This window comes from Pleurodeles waltl, chromosome 5 (assembly GCF_031143425.1).
Source record: "Pleurodeles waltl isolate 20211129_DDA chromosome 5, aPleWal1.hap1.20221129, whole genome shotgun sequence".
Taxonomy (NCBI): Eukaryota; Metazoa; Chordata; class Amphibia; order Caudata; family Salamandridae; genus Pleurodeles; species Pleurodeles waltl.
In genome coordinates this window covers 1,426,146,270-1,426,169,202 of record NC_090444.1, presented here as the reverse complement: position 1 = coordinate 1,426,169,202, position 22,933 = coordinate 1,426,146,270, and the positions used below count along the sequence as shown (strand labels likewise).

Below are 22,933 nucleotides of genomic sequence, written 5' to 3'. Positions count from 1 at the left end.
TGTAAAGTTTTCACAGTATGACGACTGCAGGTGGTATCAACTGTTGGACGGGGAAAATTTGATAATGCTTTAGTGACCCAGAAGTCCGCATTTGGTAATTTTGTATTCATGTTTAAAAGCCTGATGTATAGAAAAAGCTGCATTAACACACATTTTAAAAATGTTCATGTTTTATTAATCTGATGGACATTTTGCCTACCAGAACTAACACTGTGCTAACAAGATTGATTCATCGTTGAAACCATATTGTGTGTATGTGTGTATACATATATATATTGAGTAATGATTACTAGTGAAAGAAACTTGATTCACTATGATCAATGTGATTTTTGAGTATATCGATACATGTGCGCATAGAAAAAAGCACTTCTCTCTCATACTTAATGTGATGTTTGAACAAAGATTTCAATTATTAATGAAACGTTTTTGCATATTTCGATGATATATTATTAATACAGAATATATAAGTTTGAATATTATGCATGTTTAATTAGCTGCAATATCAATGCATTTCTGTTTCTTGTGTTAGCATAACTAGGCTTGAAGACCTCATGTTTGCAGGCATATACAAAATGTGATGAATGATTTATTTTTCTCGACCGTTAATTTTTTCATTAGGTTGTTTCTCATGAATAGTAAAGAGTCCTATTGTTCTAAATGTAAGTATTCCTTGCAGAGCCCTTGAGTGTGATACAGCAAGACCTGGAATTTAGGAGCTAAGACAGTTACCATTATTTAACTGAACACTTCTCATGAGAACTGTTGGACTCAACGTGTGCCGTAGGTAACAGTTGGAATGCATCAAGTGATGTACAAAATTGTCAGTTATTGCCATTGTCGCACAGAAGAAGAAGTGACTTCCTCCTAAGGTTGTAAAATCTGTTCCATGTTGCAAAGTGACATGGGATCACATTGGACATTGCCTCCTTTTTTATTATGGACTTATCTGATTGACCAAGATGTTTTAGGTTTTTCATTTAGGGGGTTGGACTTCATAAGTTTCAGTTGAGTTGCTTAGTTATTCCCAAGTTGTTCAGATGTTCAGTTGTTCCGTAGAGTCCCCTCCTAGTTTTTGCCCCACGCAGTTGCCCTCTTGCTGTTTCATGTGCAGCCTGTGTTCTGCACCTTTTCCCTGATGATGCCTGATTGACTTTGCTGATGATCTACTTGCTTTGCTGACAAACCTGAATTGAATGCTGATCCCATGAGAGGTATATTTAGTTGCAATGTTACATGACCCCTTAACCTGTTTCTCAAATAAGAGTTAGCATGCTGACACCTCCCTATTTTATTTTTTAGCTAGTTTAACATAGCCCCAGATTGATGATTTTGCCAAATTATTTTTGTCCTTTCTTCTTATCTTTTGTCCGCATGTGTTAGCTTGTTCCCACACATGCTTGTCTTAATTGGTTAGTAGTAAGGATAGCCTATGTCCAGATCCTGATTTCTAACTCTTTAATCTAATCAGATTTCAATGTATTCACAGTCTGATTTAAAGACTGGTTCAGTGATGCAAATTGTGTGTTTATCAGTATATATTATTCTTCTTGAATGTTTAATGGTGATGATATTGAGTAGATTCAGGCCCTCATTACGAGTGTGGTGGTCTTAAGAGCACCACACTAGCGGTGGCGGTCGGACCTCCACATTAGGACCGTGGCAGAAGCGCCACAGTCGGACTGCTGTAACTCCCACTTGTAGGCTGGCCTACGGCCTGGCGGTGCCGGCGGTCTTAATCCGCCAGGGCAGAGCTGCAAGCAGCGCTGCCCTTGGGATTACGACTCCGATGTCTGCCAGCTTTTGCATGGAAGTTCCACTACCATGCAAAGGCTGGCAGACACGGGGTGCCCGCCCCCGTAGAGGCCCCTACACTGCTCATGCACTTGGCAGGGGCAGTGCAGGGGCCCCCATGGACAGCCCTGTCGTGCTTTTCAATGCCTGATTTACAGTGAAAGCGCAACAGATGCAGTCGCACACAATGCACTGCAACATTGCCACCGCCTCGATTACGAGCCGGCTTCAATGTTGTGGTGAGTTTCCAGTTGGACCAGCGGGCGGAAAGGCTGTTTCCACCTGCTGACCCAGTAGGAAACTCACACTAGGGCGGGCGGGCAGAAGACCTGAGTGGCGGTCTTCTGACCCACAGAGTTTGGCAGGCGGCCCCTGCCGCCTGCCAAACTCATAATATAACCCTAAATCTGTTTTGTAGAATTGGCCAGCCTGTGCTTTTTCTTTTTCTCTTCAATTTGATTCTGCGCACAATTTACGTGACTTAGGCTTTCTGGTTATAAAATAAAGCTTTGAAACTTTTCTCAGATTGGAGTATTGTGTGGTCGAACTGGTCATGGTGTTTAAATTTGTTGATGTTGTGTTTGAGATTGGATTGATTGTGTACGGTTAACCTCTCCTCACTGGGTCCATCTACCACTGGGAAGCATTTTTGAATCTTTACGAGGAGGAGAAAATGTGTCAGCTAAACCTTTGGTGCCTTCAGACATTGTTTATTTTAAACTAATAGTGTCTTTTTGTGCCAAGTGTTGAATAGAGAGTACGCTGTTCTTAGTAGACACTAGATTGGTTTGGACCCGGGGTGGTGGCAGTCCCCAGGGCTGTGGGAGAGGGGGGGTCATTGGGGAGGGGGGCTGGCATATAGGGGGTCATTCTGACCCTGGCGGCCGGTGGCCGCCAGGGCCACCGACCACGGGAGCACCGCCAACAGGCTGGCGGTGCTCCCACGAGTATTCTGACCGCGGCGGTTCAGCCGCGGTCAGAAGCGGAAAGTCGGCGGTCTCCCGCCGACTTTCCGCTGCTCGGGGGAATCCTCCATGGCGGCGGAGCGCGCTCCACCGCCATGGGGATTCAGACACCCCCTACCGCCATCCTGTTCATGGCGGGAAACCCGCCATGAACAGGATGGCGGTAGGGGGTGCCGCGGGGCCCCTGGGGGCCCCTGCAGTGCCCATGTCAATGGCATGGGCACTGCAGGGGCCCCCGTAAGTGGGCCCCGCAAAGTATTTCAGTGTCTGCCTTGCAGACACTGAAATACGCGACGGGTGCAACTGCACCCGTCGCACCCCTGCAACTACGCCGGCTCAATTCTGAGCCGGCGTCCTCGTTGCAGGGGCATTTCCTCTGGGCCGGCGGGCGCTCTTTTGGAGAGTGCCCGCCGGCCCAGAGGAAATGTCTGAATGGCCGCCGCGGTCGAATGGCCGCCGCGGTCTTATGACCGCGGTGCGGTCATTTGGCGGCGGTACCTTGGCGGACGGCCTCCGCCGTCCGCCAAGGTCAGAATCAGGGCCATAGTGTCTTTAGCCCCAGTGAGGTGGCTGTCCCTGGGGCTGAGTGGTCACCCCACATACACAATGTCTTTAGGTCTGGGGAGGTGGCGTCTCCTGGGGCTGCGACAGGGAGGAGGGATGGGGGGGGGCTTGCCTCACAACCTCCCCCGCATTCACAATATATTTAGCCCCAGGAAGGTGGCGGTCTCCAGGGCACTGGCCCTCATATAGTATAACAATAATAACCCCCAGAGAGGTGGTGGTCCCCAGGCCATAAAAATGCCCTAGGAGGGGGTGCCCTTGCGACCCACACCTTTATTTTAACATGCCCCCGGGACCTGGCTTACCTGGTGCTTCATTAAAACAATTGCGGGAGCCCACACTTTTTTTTTTCTTTTTTCTTTTTTTCTTTCTATTTTTGCCACACATTCGGTGCAAGTTTGTTTTTTTAAAAAGTATTTTTTAGCTAAGCCACACAGTACAGAAGCTGAGCAATATGGGTCTATCCTCGAGTACATTGCTTTGTCTTGCTCTCCCTCCAGTTTGATGCTTTGACACAGAACCGCCAAAGAAGAGGTTGCATTTCAACCAGAAGTGGAATTTTAGGTGGAAATTGAGGAAAAGTTATCTTTGCAGTGATACTGTGTATGCCTACTGTAACCTTTGTTGATAGACTGCCAGAGATGTTTGATTTTCCACCCCCTCTCGGTTCCTGATGTATGCAGCTATCCTGTCCTATACAACATTAGGGGTATATGGGTTTCCAAAACTGTGTTACCAGATTCCCACAACATGTTGCAGTTGTTATTTACAGTGGGCAACATTTGTAAGCTAATTACTTTCTTGTATTGGTACTTATTTGTTATGACTAAACCTGGCCTCTCACAAATGTAAAGGGGGACGATAGCAAGATGATTACACTCACACATAGGGTCTCTAGAAATGTCAGGCTTACATAAATTCTGTTCAACTATGTACATGACTTATATGATCCTCAAAAGACTCCATCTTATTCAAGGGATGGGACTATATTACCTGACATACTAGCACCGATGTTTACCATATGGTCTGGAACTGATATTTGATGCAGATATTCTGGGAAGAAGTGACTGAGAAACTCAGGACTCCCTTGGGGTAGGAAGGACTACATACACAGAGGCAGGCATTCTGGGTTTATATTTGAGATTGAAAAGTAAAAAATCAGATTCATAGACCTGCTGCTCGTAATGGCGAAAATGTGCCCGCTATGCACTGGAGCAGGGTTCTTCAAAGTCGGTCCTGGCGAGCCAGGTCCATGCCAGGTTTTTAGCATATCCACATTTAGAAAAAAGATGTTTCAGAAATCTACATTTTTCTAAATGTTATGCTAAAAATCTGGCAGGGACCCGGCTCTCCAGGACCGACTTTGCAGAACCCTGCACTGGAGAGTAGCATCCCTTCTGACAGTTGTTAAATGGTTCCAGGATGTCAGTGGGTCTTCCAATTCTGAGAGCCTCACATTGCATGCAAAACACAAAAAGACACATCCATAGTAAGCCATTAGCCTGTTTATGGGAATAAATCCTTTTGAATTTTAATGCTACTACTCTGGCTGAACAAGATGGAGCTCAACTGAAAATGCGATATGCATAGAGTGTTTTGTGCATCCTCTCTCCTTTTTCAGTAGGGCACAGTGAAACCTCTCATGGATACTAGATTTGATCTCATAAATTGTAAGGAATCACAAAAAAATATGTTTGGCAGTCTGTTAAAGGTTCAGTTAAGTTGCATAAATGTGTGACAATCTGTGCGCCATCTTTCCTGAGACCAAGCCTACCTGTTGTGACGAGTACTATTTGGTCCAACTGACATCATTACTTAAATGACAGACTATGTAAACTGCTTACAATTGTACCGTGGACCTGTTGTAATGTTGAAAGATGCGTTATCTAACTATGAAAGAAAATCAGTAAACCGATTTGAGAAAAACAGAGCGCTCCTATGCAATCTGCATGCATTTATTTCTGCCTCCCAATGTCTTTTCCATGAAAAGTCCCAGAAGAAGCTGTTCAATGGTGAAAGGTGCCGTGGAAGGCAGCAGTCTAAGATACACTGCACAAGTTTCTTCCCTTCACCCGGACGATTTCCTATCAGGATTCAGGTCCTTAACTCCTTTAGCTGAAACAAATATGATGTTGTCTCTCTGAACTTTTCATCATCATATAGCCAGATGATTACCTTTGCAAAACATTAGCCATAATAGTTGAAATTTGAATAATTTTTCCAGAGACGTGTTTTATGGTCACTCCTTTATAGTCTATTATCATCATGCTTTCTGCATTCGGTTAAGACAAGTTACCCATACAAAATACTTACAATTGTAATAATTCTCATCCACCATTGTAAAGTCAAATCTATACATTACATAATCCCTCCTACTCCCAATAGATATCCTAAGCTCTCCTAAAAATACAGTGCCAATAATATGAACCCAACAATTGATCATACAATAGAATAAAAAAAGGATAAATCTATTAGTACATAATTATTAAAGTGCAGCTAAAATCACCCTCCATAGCACGCCTTGTAACCAGTGAACGAAAAAAAAATAACTTGGCCGATCAATGACTGAAGATACATCTGAGCTAGACGTACTTGATAAAACCTGCAATGCCTTAATACAAGTATAATGAAATCTCTCCTTGATGTCTCGTAGAATTTACAAAACACCACAAAATGCAAGGTATCTTGTGAGGATACTAGATTGCAGCGGCAGGGATCTAAGTTCCTAAACCCATCCTGTGGGTTTAGGAATGCCTAGCGGCAGATTAAGTAAATTCGTCGTAAATCTTGTAAGGAGGAAACAATGATTGTTGGCTGTAGCAACAGTGAGCTAAGACTCCACATAAGGAACGGATTTAAAAAGTATGTATCTCTGAACTGAAGATTTTGCAAGACCTAAACTTTACCTGTCAACTTTTTGGTCTTGACATAAAGTTTTGTTTAAACCATGCAAAGACACCCTTGATTACTCAATATAATGTAACCATGGAGTGCTTTTGACATTGTCCAGGGAGAGACAGTCAAGCAAGATATACCTGTTTCGCATTATTTCTTCCCTTGTCCAAACTCAACGGAGAAGAGGGCGGAGTACCAAGATATCAGAGATATAGCTCCTAATTCCTTGTGCACAGTATAAGATGGAACCCCTTAAAGCATGCACAACAGATGTCTGAAAAATATGTTTTCAGAGACCTAGAGTTAGGAATGATCCCTCTACCTCCAAATGTCACTGCCATAGGCCACTTTTGGGATACACTTTACCTGATAAACCTTTAGAAGAGTTTTAAGAGGTTTCTTGCCCAACCTGGATGCAAATCCAGTGTCTGAAGAAATAGACCTCATTGGTTTATTTTTTGCTCCAGTTGAACTGGGAGTCAAACAAAATACCCAAGCATGAGAAAATGGAACCTTCTGTAGATCATGCCCCCCATACTCGAAAGTTCTTAGTTTTGGTAGATGTGGGGCCAGTGATCATAATAAATTATGTATTCAAGTTCTGGAATAGGTCTAAGCCTACCATCAAGGAAATGAACAAGTCAAAAAGGATTTGTATAGCTGTTGGAGTCGGGAGGAAGGACAACATCGTCCGTGTAGAGTATGGCTGGTATAGATCTTTTCCTCACAAGGGGGCACTCTGCTTCTGATACCAATAAGGTATTCTCTAAACCGTTTTTCAGTAAAGTAAAAACAAATGAAGCAACGATACAGAAGTATTTTTATGAAAATCCCTCTCAAAAAGCACAATGTCCTGCTCCAGTGTAGTGCCAGTCATGAAGTTTGTAAGGGCTTGGTGGCAGTGCCACTCAGCAACCTCCATGGTGTCTCTCAAAGGCACTAGAACTGTGTGGGCTAACTTATGCAAACTTGTTGGAGGTACTACCACGCATAGCCATTTTCTTGGATTGGCACCATTAGGTAAAATACAGACTATATTTGTCAAGGGCTGAGCACTGAACTCTCTAACAAAGTGCTCTACGTCCCTGCTGACCACGCTGCTTTGACAAGCTGGTCACACCCTGCCCTCACTCATGCAGTGCTATAGACTGTGCATAGTCTGTTTACTAGAAGTCAGCTGCATGGCTTATAGCTCTGCATGCCTCTTACGTGGCCTGTGGTAGTGCAGAGCCCGGTGCTCCATAATATGATGAGGATGGTCATCTCACAAGCCAATGATGCTATTTCTGGACAGTGAAGAAGACAAGTATTAGACCGAGTTAGTTGATGAGGGTAGCTATGGGAGAATGTGTTTACAGGCTGCATTTATCGTATTTTATTAACTTGTCCCCTTACACCTAGATTTCCAGACCTGATATATGGCTGACAATCTACATGAAAGGGAAATAATGTGAAAATGTAATATCGGTGGCAGTAGAGTAAAGTATACATCTTGCAAAATTATAGCAGGTCTTGTCAGATTGTATACTCAGATTTTTTGACCGGCTTGCAGCCATTTAAAATAAAGTAAATTAGACTTAAAATACAGTGTTGTATCACCATGTATTCCCATTCCACAGCACCTCTGGGGAGGTTCTGTCATGTTTGGCACCCTATGAAAATATATAAAAATTTATTGAATATCCCTTCAGAAGGAATGACATTTTAGCTACTTTATTTCAAAAATACGTTTAAAATCACTTTCATTTTATGGTTGATGTCTTACCTTTTCTGCTTGGCCATAACAGAAATACAAGTCAAAGTCCCAATTTATAAAATCTGTAACCTCTTTGAGGGTTCTCTTAGAATACACCCATGTAATCCCGAAACCCATTAAAAAAAGTTTCAGTAGTTGCACCTCTGGGATACTTTGCAAATATTTGCCTGTCTTTGAGCCTACTGGAATTTAGGACAAACCTGAAAATCTTCATATTGTAGCAGCCTAAACTCTACAACCACTCATAAATATATTCCTTTAAATTTCATTGACAGTCCCATGTAGAGTTTCTCCCATCACATCTCGTCCCATCCCAAAGGTGCTTCCCATTAGTATCCCCCGGCTTCATCTGTCCACTCTATCAAAGATACACCTGAACAACTGTAACTGTATCCTAGCCGTTTTTTTCACCCCAACTTGAAGCATGCTTCCAAACAGGGGCTCAGAACTAATGTAATGTACATGTACAAATGGCTCATAATGCAGCTGTTTGTTAGTTGTACCTTTGTAGCTTTTACCATGTTAGTGCAGTAACTTATTAATTTTGCACCTAAATAACAGCTTTTAGACACATTTTAAGCCTATTACTGGTCTCTTTCTTTATTTAGTAGGTTGGTTTCTCCCATGTCTTCAAGCTGTGCAGCATAGAAAATAGCCTAGAATTGTGGAAAGCAGTTTCTGGCAATACCATTTGTGCATTGGTGTTTCTAATAGCATTGCACAAATCTTATGTGATACTGTTCATTAAGCCTCGATAGGCATCATTGAAAGGATCATTTACTACTCCTGCTTTCAAGCAGAATTACTTATGTTGAAAACATGTGACGTCTGGCTATTTTTGTCTTGGCTCCTAAGGTCTAAATCACTAGAGATTTGAGATCTTAAAAGATAATCCCACAGAATCATCCTTGTGACCCAAGACATCCTGTTTTAGGCGTCAGGAAAACAATCTTCACCCTCAGTTGATCTTTCCAATCAAATATTGTCCCTGCAATTGATAAAGTATCAAACATTTTGGTTCATATGATAATGGGTGATAATGCGTTGTCTGATGTTGCAAACTTAGGTCCCAATTTATTTGTTTGGCGATATGACTACTCGGTTGTTAGACCAGTAATGGAGCATACATTCAGCAAGAGTGTGCTCCCCCCACCAAAGTTTTAGCAGGAGCACCTTAGGTTTAATCACAGTGGAGACTACCCCATCTCTTCCATAATTAAACCCCTGAGATGGCCTTTTGGAGTAAGGGCTGTGAGACACAGACCTCTGATTCTGTCTATCAAATTTAGATGGGCAGAATTAGAGGTTTCTTTTTGCCACCAAATCACCCTGTTGGTAAGGGACAGTGAAAACTGCTTAATCCAGCATGGTGGTCATTTCTAAATTTGACAGGCAAAGTAGTCTTTGCCAGGCAGACGTTTAGTCCTCCAGGCCATTGGAGATTACTCTGTCCACCAAAATATAAATCATGCCTGTAGTCTTTCGGTATCACTGTAGAAACCCTGATATCAAAAATAACAATTACAAAAAGTAATAGGCCAGGTGCTGCTGTTACTATTGCAGCTTTATCCCTTTTGCTGCTGGACAGACCTACCAAAGGACTACAGTTGTTGCAGTTGCTCCTAACCCTTATGAGTCATTTAGAGCAACAAGAGGGAGTGTGTACTCTGGCATAAACACTACTTCAGCCCTCTCTTGAGATACCGAGATGTAGTTGGGTATGTGTTGCTCCCAACATAAAATACAGTTTAACATTGAAATTAGCTTTCTATACAATACTATATTAAAAAAAAAAGAATGGACGGTTAAAAGCTTAAGTGTACCAGAAATCTATGAAGAGACACGCTTATTTACATAACCATATTTGCAACCACTGTTGCAAAAAGAATCTGCCAGGACTCCATATGTCATTAGCACTTAAACTTTCTACATGAATAATTATTCTAGCAAGATCCCTTTTTCAAACAGGAAATTTAGTGTGCCCTGTGAAGAACTACTATGCTACAAGTCTGCATGCTTGTCTAATGGTCAATCTATATTTGTCAGATCAGGTGTTTTGTGGACTCCGTGGCATAAGGAATGTCATATTAATGCCAAACATAACAAATAGTGTTTAACTTAGATTACTTTCCGTGTGGGTGGAGATTTATAAGGATACTTCACCCGCTGTCAGGAACTTAGGGCCAGGAAGTGCTGGTATTCATTAGTGTACTAAAAACACGTGTAGCCTCTCCATAAACATAAGGTAAAACTTTATAGAAGCCTAGAATAGATGTTTTCAGTGTTTCACAATTTCCCTCAGACAACATTTTGAGAGATCAAACCTGGCAGTATTAATTGGTGAAAAATTCCTGCTAAACAGCAAGATGTACATTTTTGTGGGGTAAGCACCAAAATATGCTTTTTATGATCCATTTTTGGGGTAAAACTCAAGAGTATGAGACAGTTTTTATCTGGCACAATAATTATCACATCTGACCCAGCAGCATTTGTGGTTGAGACCAAAAGTGTTTTGTTTTCTTCAAACTTCTGCAAAATTAGTTTCTAAATTGTTGATCTTTTGTGACTTAGGTCCAAGATGGGCTTCATGGAACATTGGCGTTTTCATCTGCATCAGATGTGCTGGAATTCATCGGAATCTTGGTGTTCACATATCAAAAGTCAAATCAGTGAACTTGGACCAATGGACACCAGAACAAATCCAGGTACTTTGGCTTTGTGAGACAATAGAACCTTGTTGATTGCAACAAAGCTGTTAGAGTATGGTTCCACAATCAGAAACACAAAAACATGTTCCCTGTTGATGAAGTTTCCTACAGACAAATCTGTATTTTTTCAGCTGTTACTATAGAGTTCTGGTTGTATTTTTGTAACCTAGTTTTATTATGCCTTGGCAACTGTAATATATCAGCGGTTGTATATCAGAATATATAGAAACATTGTCTGCCATAAATATTGTGTCCTAAATATTGTTTACAAAAATAAAAAAGAATAGAATGGTGACAGATGTCTGACACCCCATTGGAAAACTAAAGGAGAAAACATGCCATAAGCCTCCAACTTAGAATTACTCTCTGACCTGTGATGTATGAGGGGAATATTGTAAAAGAAATTGAGGGATTGGAGGTGGTGGTTGGAACAACCCAAGGGTAAAAAGGGTGAAAAACCCCAGGAGAAGAGAGATCAGCTGAAAGACATGAGACCCAGATTAGTTCCCCAAGCCAGGCTTCTCTAATCTGTATTATCTCGATGTAAAGTGTCCACCCTGTACTTCCTCACAGGTGATGGCAGTCAATACTTTAATAGTAGGGTTGCCAATTGTCATTAAGTTATAGGGAGAAAGGCAACAGGAAGAGCTTCCCAAACAGGAAGAGGCCTAGCAAGTTTCAGTCGGGGACGGCTCTCAAGAAATGCTTACAAAAATCTGCCCAGATATAGACGTGATCTCCAGGGTTCACCCCTTATCGCATCACAGTATTGGTGTAACTTCCACATGATGGAAGTAGTCACCTTGTTGGACCCTCTGACATTCAGATGCCTTGTTCACCTGTGACCAAATAGTTAAAATAGTTCTCTGCCGCCACCATTTAGAAAAACACAAAGGCCTTATTATCTCTTATTATTTGAAGTTTAGCAGGGAACAAAATCAAGGCTGAGGCTTCCTTTCTGAGGTCATGCATATTTAGCCTTAATGCTGTTGACAGAGAAATACAGACTTGGAATATGAGGATGCAGTTATCATGTTGATGCATTGCTTCTTTAAACTTTAAAGTAACAGCCATCAGGTTTGGCTCCCAGTCCTGTGTCACCACCATTGCCCCCATCTAAACCACCAGCTTCACTGCACCTTTGTTTAACAATACCGTAAGGCAGTGACTATTATGATTGAATTGTTTTTCTCTGTCAAATATTAATTAACACCTACCAAGGACACCCCTTCACCTTTATTGTATCTGCCCACCTCAGGTTTCTCCAAGAATTCCAACTGGTCTTCAAGATGGTGCCAATTTCAGATAGCTGGACTGTAGCAGTTGTTGAAGCTTCTCTGATCTCCAACTTATCTTGTCCATTGCCTCCATTATTATTCTTTCTTCTTTGAAGAGGTCTGAAATGTCCTCCTGCCTCTGTTCCAGGTTGTTCATCAGTCTAGAGCTGCTCAGCCATGGCTGTCGCCTGCATTGCTGCAGGGTTTCTCTCCTGCTATCCTTCTTTGTCGTTTTTTCCCATGTTGTCCTCCACCTCCATAAGCATTTGCCAGATACCCACTAGGGCTCACCTTAGCCAGGGTTCACACCTCTCCAGCTCTAAGTGTCTCCACAGGTTCTCAAACACTCTGTAGCACTTGACCCAGTTGCAGAGCTTTGTCATTGACCTTGGACCTCACATTCTCATATACGCATTTGTTGAATTGATTTCCACTTACTGGTTCATCAAGAATTTGCTGGCAACTTTGGATTCTCTGGGTGCAGGGGTCCATGGTTGTGAGAAATTAGTTTTTTGTTTGATGAAGGTGAAGTCCATTCTGAGGCAATAACCACAATCCCTGTCAGGGTGAACTACAAAAGCCTCTAAATAAACCTGTGCTTAGCCCTCTGATAGCTTGGCACAAAAGCAGTAAGGCTTAACTTATAGGCAATGTGAAAAGTATTTATGCAGCACACAAGTAGTAATAAAGTAAAAACATAACAAAAAAAATCCCAGACCAATTTTAAAAAACACGGAGTAAATTTTTATAAATAAAATAAGACAAGAGCAAAAAGAAATCCAGTCAGTAGAACCAGAGATACATAGTTTTAAAAACCACTCACGGTTATCTGGTCGTGCTAGACCAGGGGAAAGCCACAAGTTCAGCCCTACCACGATGGAGCGCAGGCTGGAAAAACTGTCCAAGTTCGTCCTGCTGAAAAGGTTACCTTCTCAAAATCTAGCGTGCGGAGTCTAGTTCACGGTGGAGGAGGCTGTGAAGGGCAGGCATAGCTTTGCAGATGGTTGTAGCTGTAGTGTGAAGATCCGGTCGGGCGCCAAGGATGGTTGTTGCTTGAGCTTTGGGTTGGTGGTCACCACGGACTGTAGATGCTGTAGCACTAAATATAGATCTTGTGTTACTGGTTGTCACTGGCAGTCATTGTAGAGTGAACACTCTGGTCCAGTGGAGCTTGGCATTGGCGATAGTCACATGCAGCAAGATCTCAGTGCAAATAGTCCAGTTTGCAGGCCGAAACTGCATAATTTCTCCTTTTTCTTCAGAACAGTGCACTCTGATGCCAACGTAGGGCCCAGGACCTTGGAAGGCAATTCTTGAGGATCAGGGACTCACTCTAGCAGAGGCCAGCAGAGCTCAGGCAAGTCCAGTTGCAGCAGGTTAGCTGGGCAGTTGCCGGGAGGACTTTGGAGCTTGTTGCGTCCCTGTGGTCAGAACAGGAGGTCAGCCAGCTGTCCTTTGGAGTCCCTTTGCCTGGCAGGAAGGGGCAGATCCTGCCTTCCTTCTCAGAGAGTAGAGCAGGCCTCAGGAAGCAGGGAAGCCCTTCTTCTGTAGTATCCACAGATCCAGGGGTATACTAAAGAGTGACTCTGAGGGTCCTATACTTGGTACTAGCTTTGAAGTGGAAGAAACTTCTGGAGTCTCCCTGCCAAGCCCCCTCCCCCAACAGATGGTTATGGAATTTCCTTACTCCTTGCCCTGGTCATAAGATGTCTTTTTTGACAAACGTTTAGTGTGAAGTGTGTGCATTTGTAAGTGGGGGTTATGCACAGCTCCACCCCTCCTATCCTGACAGGATGACCCGTCCTATCAACACCTAGTTCCTCTTTGTGTCGCTGTCTGGGAGGAATACCCGAAGGCCAACTAAACTTAGTCATGTGACACAGGATCCAGGCTGCAGGCACCAAATGGTTAGGACAAGAAAATACCAGTTTCTAAAAGTGGCATTTTCAGAATTTTTACTTAAAGTCCTACTTTATCACAGGGTTTTAAATTACAATTCGTTTAATTGTAAACATGACATTTCTACCTGTTCCCAAACAAACGTGATCACTTAATAAATGTAATAATGTAACCCAATGTTCTCCTATGCGAAAGGCAGGTCTTGTAGTAGTGAAAAAGAAATGTATGAGTTTTTTCACTACCAGGACATGTAAAACGTAAAAGTACCTGTCCAACTTATTAAATACACTGCACTCTGCCCTTAGGGCTGTTTATGGCGTACCTTCTGGCTTGCTTATTAGTATCAAAAAGGAATGTTTAGGCGTGGCAAAAAGTTTATATTGCCAGGTCGAAATGGCAGTTTAGAACTGCCTAAAGGCTGCGCTGCCAAGCCTGAGACATGTTTTAAAAGGGCTACTAAAGTGGATGGCACACTAAATGGCTGAAAGTCAATTTTACCACATTCGAGGGAGTACAGACAAGTAGTTTGTACACTTTACTAAGGCTAACCAGTGTTAGAGTCCTAAAGCCAACAAAAACAAATGACCGCAAACCCAAAGGGGAGGTAACACAAAAGGTTTGGGGGAAGGCTACCCTCAGGCTGTTGCGCTAACAAGAGTCCTATGTTTTTGCCCCAGATCACGGAGCTTTTCATTCAGAGCTGCAAGCCCACAGTGTCACTCCCGTATCGATCACTGCTGGATACTCACAGGGCTAAGATTAATATACCAGATCAAACACTGGAGGCAGGCAAAGCACTCTTGTGAAGTTCTGAAAGATGTGCCCTCTCCAGAGCTTGCACAGCCATTCCCTGTGTATTGTGTATCTTAAGCTACTTTTCCTCTTTAGGTGACTTATGTAGTATTTATTTGTTATCTAGGTGTTTAAATTAAGCTCAACCAGTCATCAGCAGGAATTGTGAGTTGTTTTCTAATGGGTGGCAAACTACTTTTGTGTGTGAATATGTATAAATAAAGCTTAGCTCTCTGGTTCCTAATTCTGGAGATGCCACAGCAAAACCCCCACAGGTGACACAAATGTTTGAAGCAGCAGGGCAGAAGTCTCAAGTAAAAACTCAGAGGGTATGTGGCATCCCAATTCATCAGACTTAACTTTCTCACATGCATCAGGCATAAAGACAAGAATACATGAGCACTGCCTTGATACAGAAGGAGATCAGAAGAGGGAGGGGGAGAACTGATACTGCAATTAAAGTTAACCATACTTTATTGAGGACTTGTTTTAGTTAAACCAGATGTGTTGGTAGTGGCAGCGTGATGTTCAGAAGGCGGTAGAAGCCGATGTTAGTCTTCAGCTGTCTTTGTGCTGATTGACTATGAAGGCAAACTTGTTGAACCTGGAAGTGGTACAGCTATGAAGGCAATGAACTATTTGTATTTGTGTATTGCTTTGTAGCCTTGTCGAAATGTGGTAGTGCACAATAGCATGCTGCACTGTAGAAAGTGCTTGATTGGAAGAATGCTGAGTTGAAGTGTGGCATGTGGAAAGTATTTTAGAGTTTTGCTTGATGCCCTGAGTGATGCTATTATCTTACATTGATCGCTGCACTTAGATGAGTTGTGAGGGGTAGAATGCATGAGTCTAAGAAAGTGTGTTATTAGTTGTTTTGGGGGGCAGAAGGGGAGAGAGAGGTAAGTGTCCACCACCAGTAAAAATCATAACCCTTCTCAGGAGGAACTACTAAATTCACAAAAATTTGAACTCAACCCCCTAGTAGCTATGATCTTAACTTAAAGGCAACGTGTGAAGTATTTATGCAGTGCTAAAACAGGAGTAAAGCTGAAATGCAAAACAATGAAAATGTGAAAATTAATTAGAAAAATAGAGCAAAATTTAATAACTAAAATGACACAAAAAAGACAACAATTCAACAAGAGGAACCATATAGTGCTAATAAGCACAGAGTGCCCACTGTATTCATTGGTCATGGTAGAACAGGAGCTGTGGCAATTTGATGCTAACGACAATGGAGCGTGGATTTGATACACTAACCAGGAACGCCCTGGTCAAAGGTTTTATCTTCTAACTTTAATTCTTTAAGTCCCAACTTACAGTTGTCAACAGAAGAATTCAGTCCAGGTCCATTTGTCACTCGTCAGCTGCTCCTGTAACGTTAATAGGAGGTCAGATTTATGATCCTTGGAGTTCATTTTTTTGGCCTTGGTACAAGACAGAGAGCAGATCCAGTCGGTAAGGGTTCATCTTAGGTCTCAGACAGTTGGTATAGTCCTCTTCTGATCTTCCACAAGTCCAGAAGTATTCTGAAGTAGGTGCCTGCGCGTGGCACATTTATGCCTGGCACAAGCTAGTGAGTAAAAAGGTCCTCTGGGGATTGCCTTACCAAATGGGTGTAAAGGGTAGTGGAAGGGAGTCCACTTTGGTAATCCTAGTGTCCTTCTGCATCTAACACTAAAATCCAGTTTTATGCAGTTCTTGTAACCACAACAGCAACCAGACATGGGATACATAAGAATAATTTTGAGATCCTTCCTTCGGCTTTTGAAGTGTACCCCAAATGATATTTGTAAACCCAGCAGACCTTTCAAACAGGCTGTCACACTGTAATGTCAAAAAGAGGCCTGCTGTGATTGGAGCCTTATTGGCTGGGGCAACTAAAGAGTGGTCATACCCAAGTGTCAGCGAACATTTGCCTGTGACAGAGAGGAGGCCTCTTTGGAGTGTGCCTGAAGTGTCATATGAAAAACCCCAGCAGACCTGTCAAGCACAATATGATATTCAAGGAGGACGTGGCACTTTAATGTCAAAAAGGATACCCCCGCATATTCTGTCAGGTCCAATGGGTCATCTCTGCCTGTTCAGATCAGCCTTTTGTTTGCCAGTGGGAGCAAATGCACACCTCATTCTCACCTCTTCAGTTGCTAATTACTGGCTGTTAGAACTTGGTGAGAGAATGCAGATTTAGTATCTAAAGACCCCTGGGAGGGTAAAGGTAACTTTCTCAAAGTTACTTTGCCATAATATCTAGAATAAAACTGACTTCACCATTGAGTTTGATTTTGTAATAACTGTTGAAAATAGCTGTTTAATTAGTTTTTTATCTATTCCAATTCCCGAGATATAGTATTAGTATTTATTATTGCACCACAGTACTTACTTCTGCAACATCCAGTCCTACTTAAGTGAAAATAGCTTTGAGGGGCTTGTCACATTACATTTTCACATGTCTTACTTTTAAATGTCATGCACCTTGCCTTATGGGCAATAAAGTCTACTTAGAAGTGGCTAATAAATATTTAAAAGGAAGATTTAGGCTGGTCCGAAGGGGTTAGTTGGATAGGTCACATTTGCAGTAAAATCTTCACAGCCAGGCTACTGGTGGCAGACCTGCAGCCATGTTTACATTGTCACTGTAGTGGGTAAAACACTGTGTTCTGCAGTCCACATATGGTAGTTAACTTACAAGCCCTGAATACAACCTGGTAACCTATACAGTAGACGTATAGGTAAGTTAAATTTATCAGTCAAGGGGAATACAAGGAGGAGCACAAGCACTTTACCAGTGGTTAGCAGAGGTAATGTGCAAAGAGTTCTATAGCCAGCAAAATAGGGTTTTGCACAAAGGCAAAAACAAATCCTCAATGATCCTGCAGAAAGGGCAAGTTTTCAACAGTGAGCTTTATAGTAATCTAAATGTTTAATTGTTTGGTTCAAAGAATATAGATTGTAGGAGTGGCTTAAATGAATATGGAAAGTGTTATGGCATTGATGATGAGTAGTGGAATGCACCTACTGTGATAGTGCAGCTATGTTTATAATTTGAGTGTTATAAAGTAGAGAGCACAGTTGGTCCTTCCTACCATCCTTGGTTGGCGTAGGTTCTGGTTCTTATTTGGGGGTGATCCTGATTCATAGCATGTTCATACTTCCATTGAGGGAAATAGACTTTGTTTATTGATTGGTAAGATTCTATATCATTTGTTTTGGGAGTTAGGACTTCCTTCCTGAATTTCAGGTGAGTTTGGACGTTTCTTGTCTTTACTGTGAGTGAATTCCTTAATTTCTTTCGTTCGCTGCTTTATTATTTATAGCTCAGATTGTGATCTTGCAAATCACATACTTGAGTATATTATTGTTTACATTTTTTGCATATCTCTTGTACAGTCTTTTCTGTTCACGAAAGTCTGTGAAATGAAATTCTCATTTGGTGTGTATTTGCTCATCCCATTGTTTCTTCTGCCTCTTGTATACTCTTCAAAATGTCTCTTGTCGTCTAACCTAGAATCCAATAAGAGGAGGTTGATACAATACAGAATTCCATCCCATTTGCAGCGCAGTGATACAGAGTCCCATTCCTTCAATCCCTCTCTGAGGTCAATGGTGATGTAAAACAATGAAGTTATCTGTGCCTTGCGCCCGCTTATGTTGTGATGTCTGCAGGTTGTTTGAATTAGTTTTCAGATCTATATCTTAACTATTGACTGTTTTTCATTTTCTCAAGTAATTTCTCCAGAGGCCCAATATATCTTTTGGTGTAGATGACTGCTCTTGTATCAATCTGCATGTTTCTGCTCTAACATTTTATGTGGCCATATCTTTCACCCAGTCCACCCTCGTAGGCATAGTGCACCTACACTAATGCAGTGTCATATGGTACTTAGCTAACAGTAGCGCTATTGTCGTAAAGCTCCTTGTCTTGCAAGGCATGTCTTTTCCATAACTCAGCAGAACAGTCATCGGGCTGACTGTACCTCTGTTGTTTGTCATTTCAGAAATAGTTTTGATAACCACCTTTCATTATTTGAGTATAGTGGGGTAGGATCAAGCCAGATGAAGAAACCGGGTATGCTCTTTCCCACATCTCAGGCAGAAGTGCAACTTAGTTGAGTCGTCATATGAAAAAAGTTCTATATAGGATCTTAAAATGTAGTAACTTGTGCTTGTGATTAATGTAAATTGTTTGCTGGTAACAGTATGTTCACTTCGCCTCTGTCAGTTCTCCCCCCTGGTCTGAGTCCCAGATCAATCCACTCCTAGTACCTTTGTTTCCATCATATTGAGAGGACCGGGAGTATATCCTGGATACTGTTCATGTAAAATGTGTGGATCTGATCAGTTGGTTGAGCGGTGAAAATTCAGTTGGCTCTTGAGGGAATTTCAGGGTCCTAAATGTGTCACACTGTCTAAATACTTGTAGTTACATCTGCACTTAACGTGTTCTAAAGTGAGGGACTCTTCTTCTTTATAGAGATCCCTCAGTTCGGTAATAACAACTTCAGTTAATTTTTGCAAAACTACACTTTCAGTAGTATGTGAAAATGATGGATTTTGCGCTCTGGGGGTTGCCAGTGAATATAGATAGTGAACCCGGGTCTTGGGGTAAAACTCCTCCAAACCCAACACATGCTTGCTACTGTGACTATTTCCTATCTGCATTGTGGTAGCTCTCTCTGCAACAGCGATTTCAGAGGTATACCATCGGTTTGGTCGTTCTCTGGCATAAGGTAGGGTATTTGCCTATCGAGATTGTACCAAGTACCCTGCCTCCTAATCAAATGGGAGCATCATGATCTCTCAACGAATTTGTGGCAGTCTCTCTGCCCAAACCAGCCTGGTCAGTAACAGTTTAAGATTAAAAAAAAGACTTAGTGAGCGGATGTGGTATACTCAAAAAGATATAAGAATCTAAGAAGAACCACCATATTAATAAGTACCACCTGGGCTTCTAAGGAAGAGTCAATGTAATCCAGACTTTGATCTGATGTGAATCATTCAATAACGGGGTCATAATTTAACCTTAGTGTTTCATCCACTTCTCAGTGCAGTACTATCCCTTTAATATTCGAGTCATTAATTCATTAAAATGATTAGTCCAATGTATTTATTGTCGTGATTTGTGTTAGTGGAAGCAATTCAGTCTTATATCAGTTAATAGAGATTCCAGACTAACCTCCAAATGTGACTGTCACCCCGACTACGGGGGACAGATTATGGACAGATTGTCATGTGGTTTACATGGAGAACAGTAGGCACACGTCTTAAAGTACATGCCTCTATGCACGTCGTACCTGCAATTGTGAGGCAAGGGGATCCATTGCCAATACAAATAGCAAGGGTGACAACAGACAGCCTTGTCTGGTGTCATGTCCCACCATTAATGAGTCTGAGGTCAAACCATTTGCGCGGACCCTGACAACTGGCTTGGTATAAAGTAATGCAATTATGTGTGAAAAAAAGAAAACAAAATTGCTCTTCTGCACCAAATTTGGTCAACGCAGTCATTACGTAAGGCTGTGCCAGAGAATCAAAAGTCTTCTCTGTGTCTGAAAGGATAATCACCTCCTTTAGTTGCGGATTTAAATGATGGAGTACTCGGAACACTGTGAATAGATTAATTGCAGTTGATCCGTGTGTGACGAAGACTGACTGAACAGGAGACACCATACCCTCAAACAATAGTGACAATCTGTTAGATAGAATTTTCACCAATATTTTATTATCTAGATTAAGCAGTGATACTGGCTGATAGCAATCACATATAGTAATATCTTTTCCGGTTTTCGAAAGAAGAATGATCACAGTTCTCTCGGTGAGTGAGGGAATTCTCCATCATGTAGTGCTTCCTTCTATACTTCAAGTGGATGAGCTCCTTGAGCATTCTTATAGGCCTCTTAAGTTTTCAAGATGAGACCCTTAATGCCCTGTGCCTTTGCCCTAGCTAGACTACCAATGGCTGTCATTATCTCATCTAGGGAAATGCTTTTTTTTTTTTTTTTTTTTAAGATTCTGTTATGTTCCTCCAGCTATTCAAGTGCAATTTCTTCTAGTATGTTTTAATTTCATCTACTATCGATGAGAGTCGGAATGAATATAAATGCCTTTAGTACTTTACGAAATCCCCAACAACCCCCCGCTAGTCGTTCAGCTGTTACCATCCTCCCTCTCAAGTTTCAATGCAGCGCTTCAGTGTCTCTTCTATTTAAGTAGCAAGGCTAGCGTCCTGCCAGGATGTTCTCACTCTTTAATGTCTGGCTTGGGCATATTTGTCCAAAAATGGCACCTCGCTATTGGCTTGTTAATGAAACCTCTGCAAGAGCCTATTGATTTCCCGAAATTAAGTAATCTGTTCAATCTCTGATGCTCATCCTTTCAGTTTCCTGATCTCGCTGATCTGTGTATTCCAGTTAGATACATATGGCTCTTAAAACACTAGCATGATAAGAGAGAACTACCCCTCTGATGCAAGCTTTGGAAGCCTTCAGTAACGTGGCATACTTAAATACCGACCTTGGGTTTTGTTGAAAATTATAGTGGATAGCTGAGTGAATTTTATTGCCGAAAACTGGGCAATAAGTGACTTGGTTGAAAATCGCCAGCTAAAGCTACTCTGTTTAGAGCAAGGAATCAAGAATACAATCTTCACAGGAGAGTGGTCAGACAATGTTCAAGAGAAGTAGTTTTTTTTTTTTCTTCAATCTATGGTATCCCCTCTCATGAAACAAGCCAGTAATCTATTTGTGACATGGTATGTGGTGTAGGACAAAATGAATAGTCCCTAGTGTCCATGGTAATGCCTCCACACATCTACCAACTTTAGCATCTCCGCCTGATCACTCAATGTTTCCCTTGCCTGGAAAGTCTGTGTACCTCTATTTTTAGATCTGACAAGGTCTGGTTTTAATACCAGGTTAATGTCCTCCTACCCCTAACAAGATCATCCCATACTCTACTAACATCTGCACTAAGCTAAAATCAAGGGAGTTGCTTATCAAAATACATACACCCCTAGTGTATGTGCTGTAGGATGAGAAAAGGTTGCCAAGCCTACTGTGGTGTAAGTTTAAAAATGCATTTTCCTGAAGCATAACCTTATGCATGTCCAGGTACATTGGTACCTTTCTTGCTTTCTGAGAATTATTTAAACCTCTAATATTCCAAGATATTAGTGCTAACTTCCTATCAGTATGGACTGTCGTCCTGGTTTACGGAAATGGTGTCCCCATCTTTTGTGAATGCAATAATGTATGTTGTGTGTGAGTGTGCAACATATGAAACAAACTATTTTACCCCTACTTTCCCTTCGCCCCCTTCCACAGTGGTGTTCCCAACTGTCATGCCTGTCTCGGCTTCCTAACATGCCAAACTATGTCGGTGGTGTGGCTACAATACACACCACCAGTTTCCGCGCTCAATAACGGATATTACTTGTATTTGTAGTTCATGTGGTGCCATTGACTATCTCCTTCAGCTCTGTCTGAGTCCTTAGCTGCGTGCAACAGTTATGAGCCCATCAGTGTTAAATTGGTTATGCAATCTGCAGTTGTATATGTGCCAACAAGCCACACTGCTGTGCTGGATTCCAGTTGGTGTCCTCTAAAAAGAGCAAATATTAACATAAACGTCTTTGTTCGATGGCATCTGTCGCTGTAGATACACATGGTCTGCATAACTCGCCATCTGGTGTTGGGTCGGAGTGTTACAAGTTGTTTTTCTTCGAAGAAGTGTTTTCGAGTCATTGGACCGAGTGACTCCTCCTTCTGTGCTCATTGCGCATGGGCGTCGACTCCATCTTCGATTGTTTTCTTTCCGCCATTGGGTTCGGACGTGTTCCTGTCGCTCCGAGTTTCGGAACGGAAAGATAGCTGAAAACGGAAGATTTTCGACGGTATCGTTGCGATCCGGTTCGAGATAAACACATACGACAACGCATTGAACATCGAAGCGCTTCGGTGCCCTTCGGGGTAGATTTCGGCACACCGTCGGGGCCTAGTCGGCCCGACCGCGTTGAGAACAACGCCGATGGAACGGACCCCGTTTCGATTCTGCCCTGAATGCCACAACAAATATCCTTATACGGACCAACACTCGGTCTGTAACCTGTGCCTGTCACCCGAGTACAGCGAAGAATCCTGTGAGGCCTGTCGGGCGTTCCGGTCCCGAAAAACACTGCGCGACCGTCGAGCGAGAAGACTGCAGATGGCGTCCACGCCAAAGGAGCATCGACAGTTCGAGACAGAAGAGGAACAGGAGGAATCCTTTTCCATCCAGGATTCAGACTCC

The 22,933-nt window shown here is 42.2% G+C and overlaps 1 protein-coding gene across 2 annotated transcripts in view; it reads left to right on the top strand.

The window, feature by feature from the left end:
- SMAP1 (small ArfGAP 1) overlaps positions 1–22,933 on the top strand; it is a 677,565-nt gene that overhangs the window by 180,309 nt on the left and 474,323 nt on the right. For both annotated transcript variants that reach the window (XM_069235712.1, XM_069235710.1), the window contains exon 2: positions 10,543–10,676. In XM_069235712.1, coding sequence (XP_069091813.1) covers positions 10,543–10,676 — 134 coding nt within the window. The remainder of the gene's footprint in view (positions 1–10,542; positions 10,677–22,933) is intronic.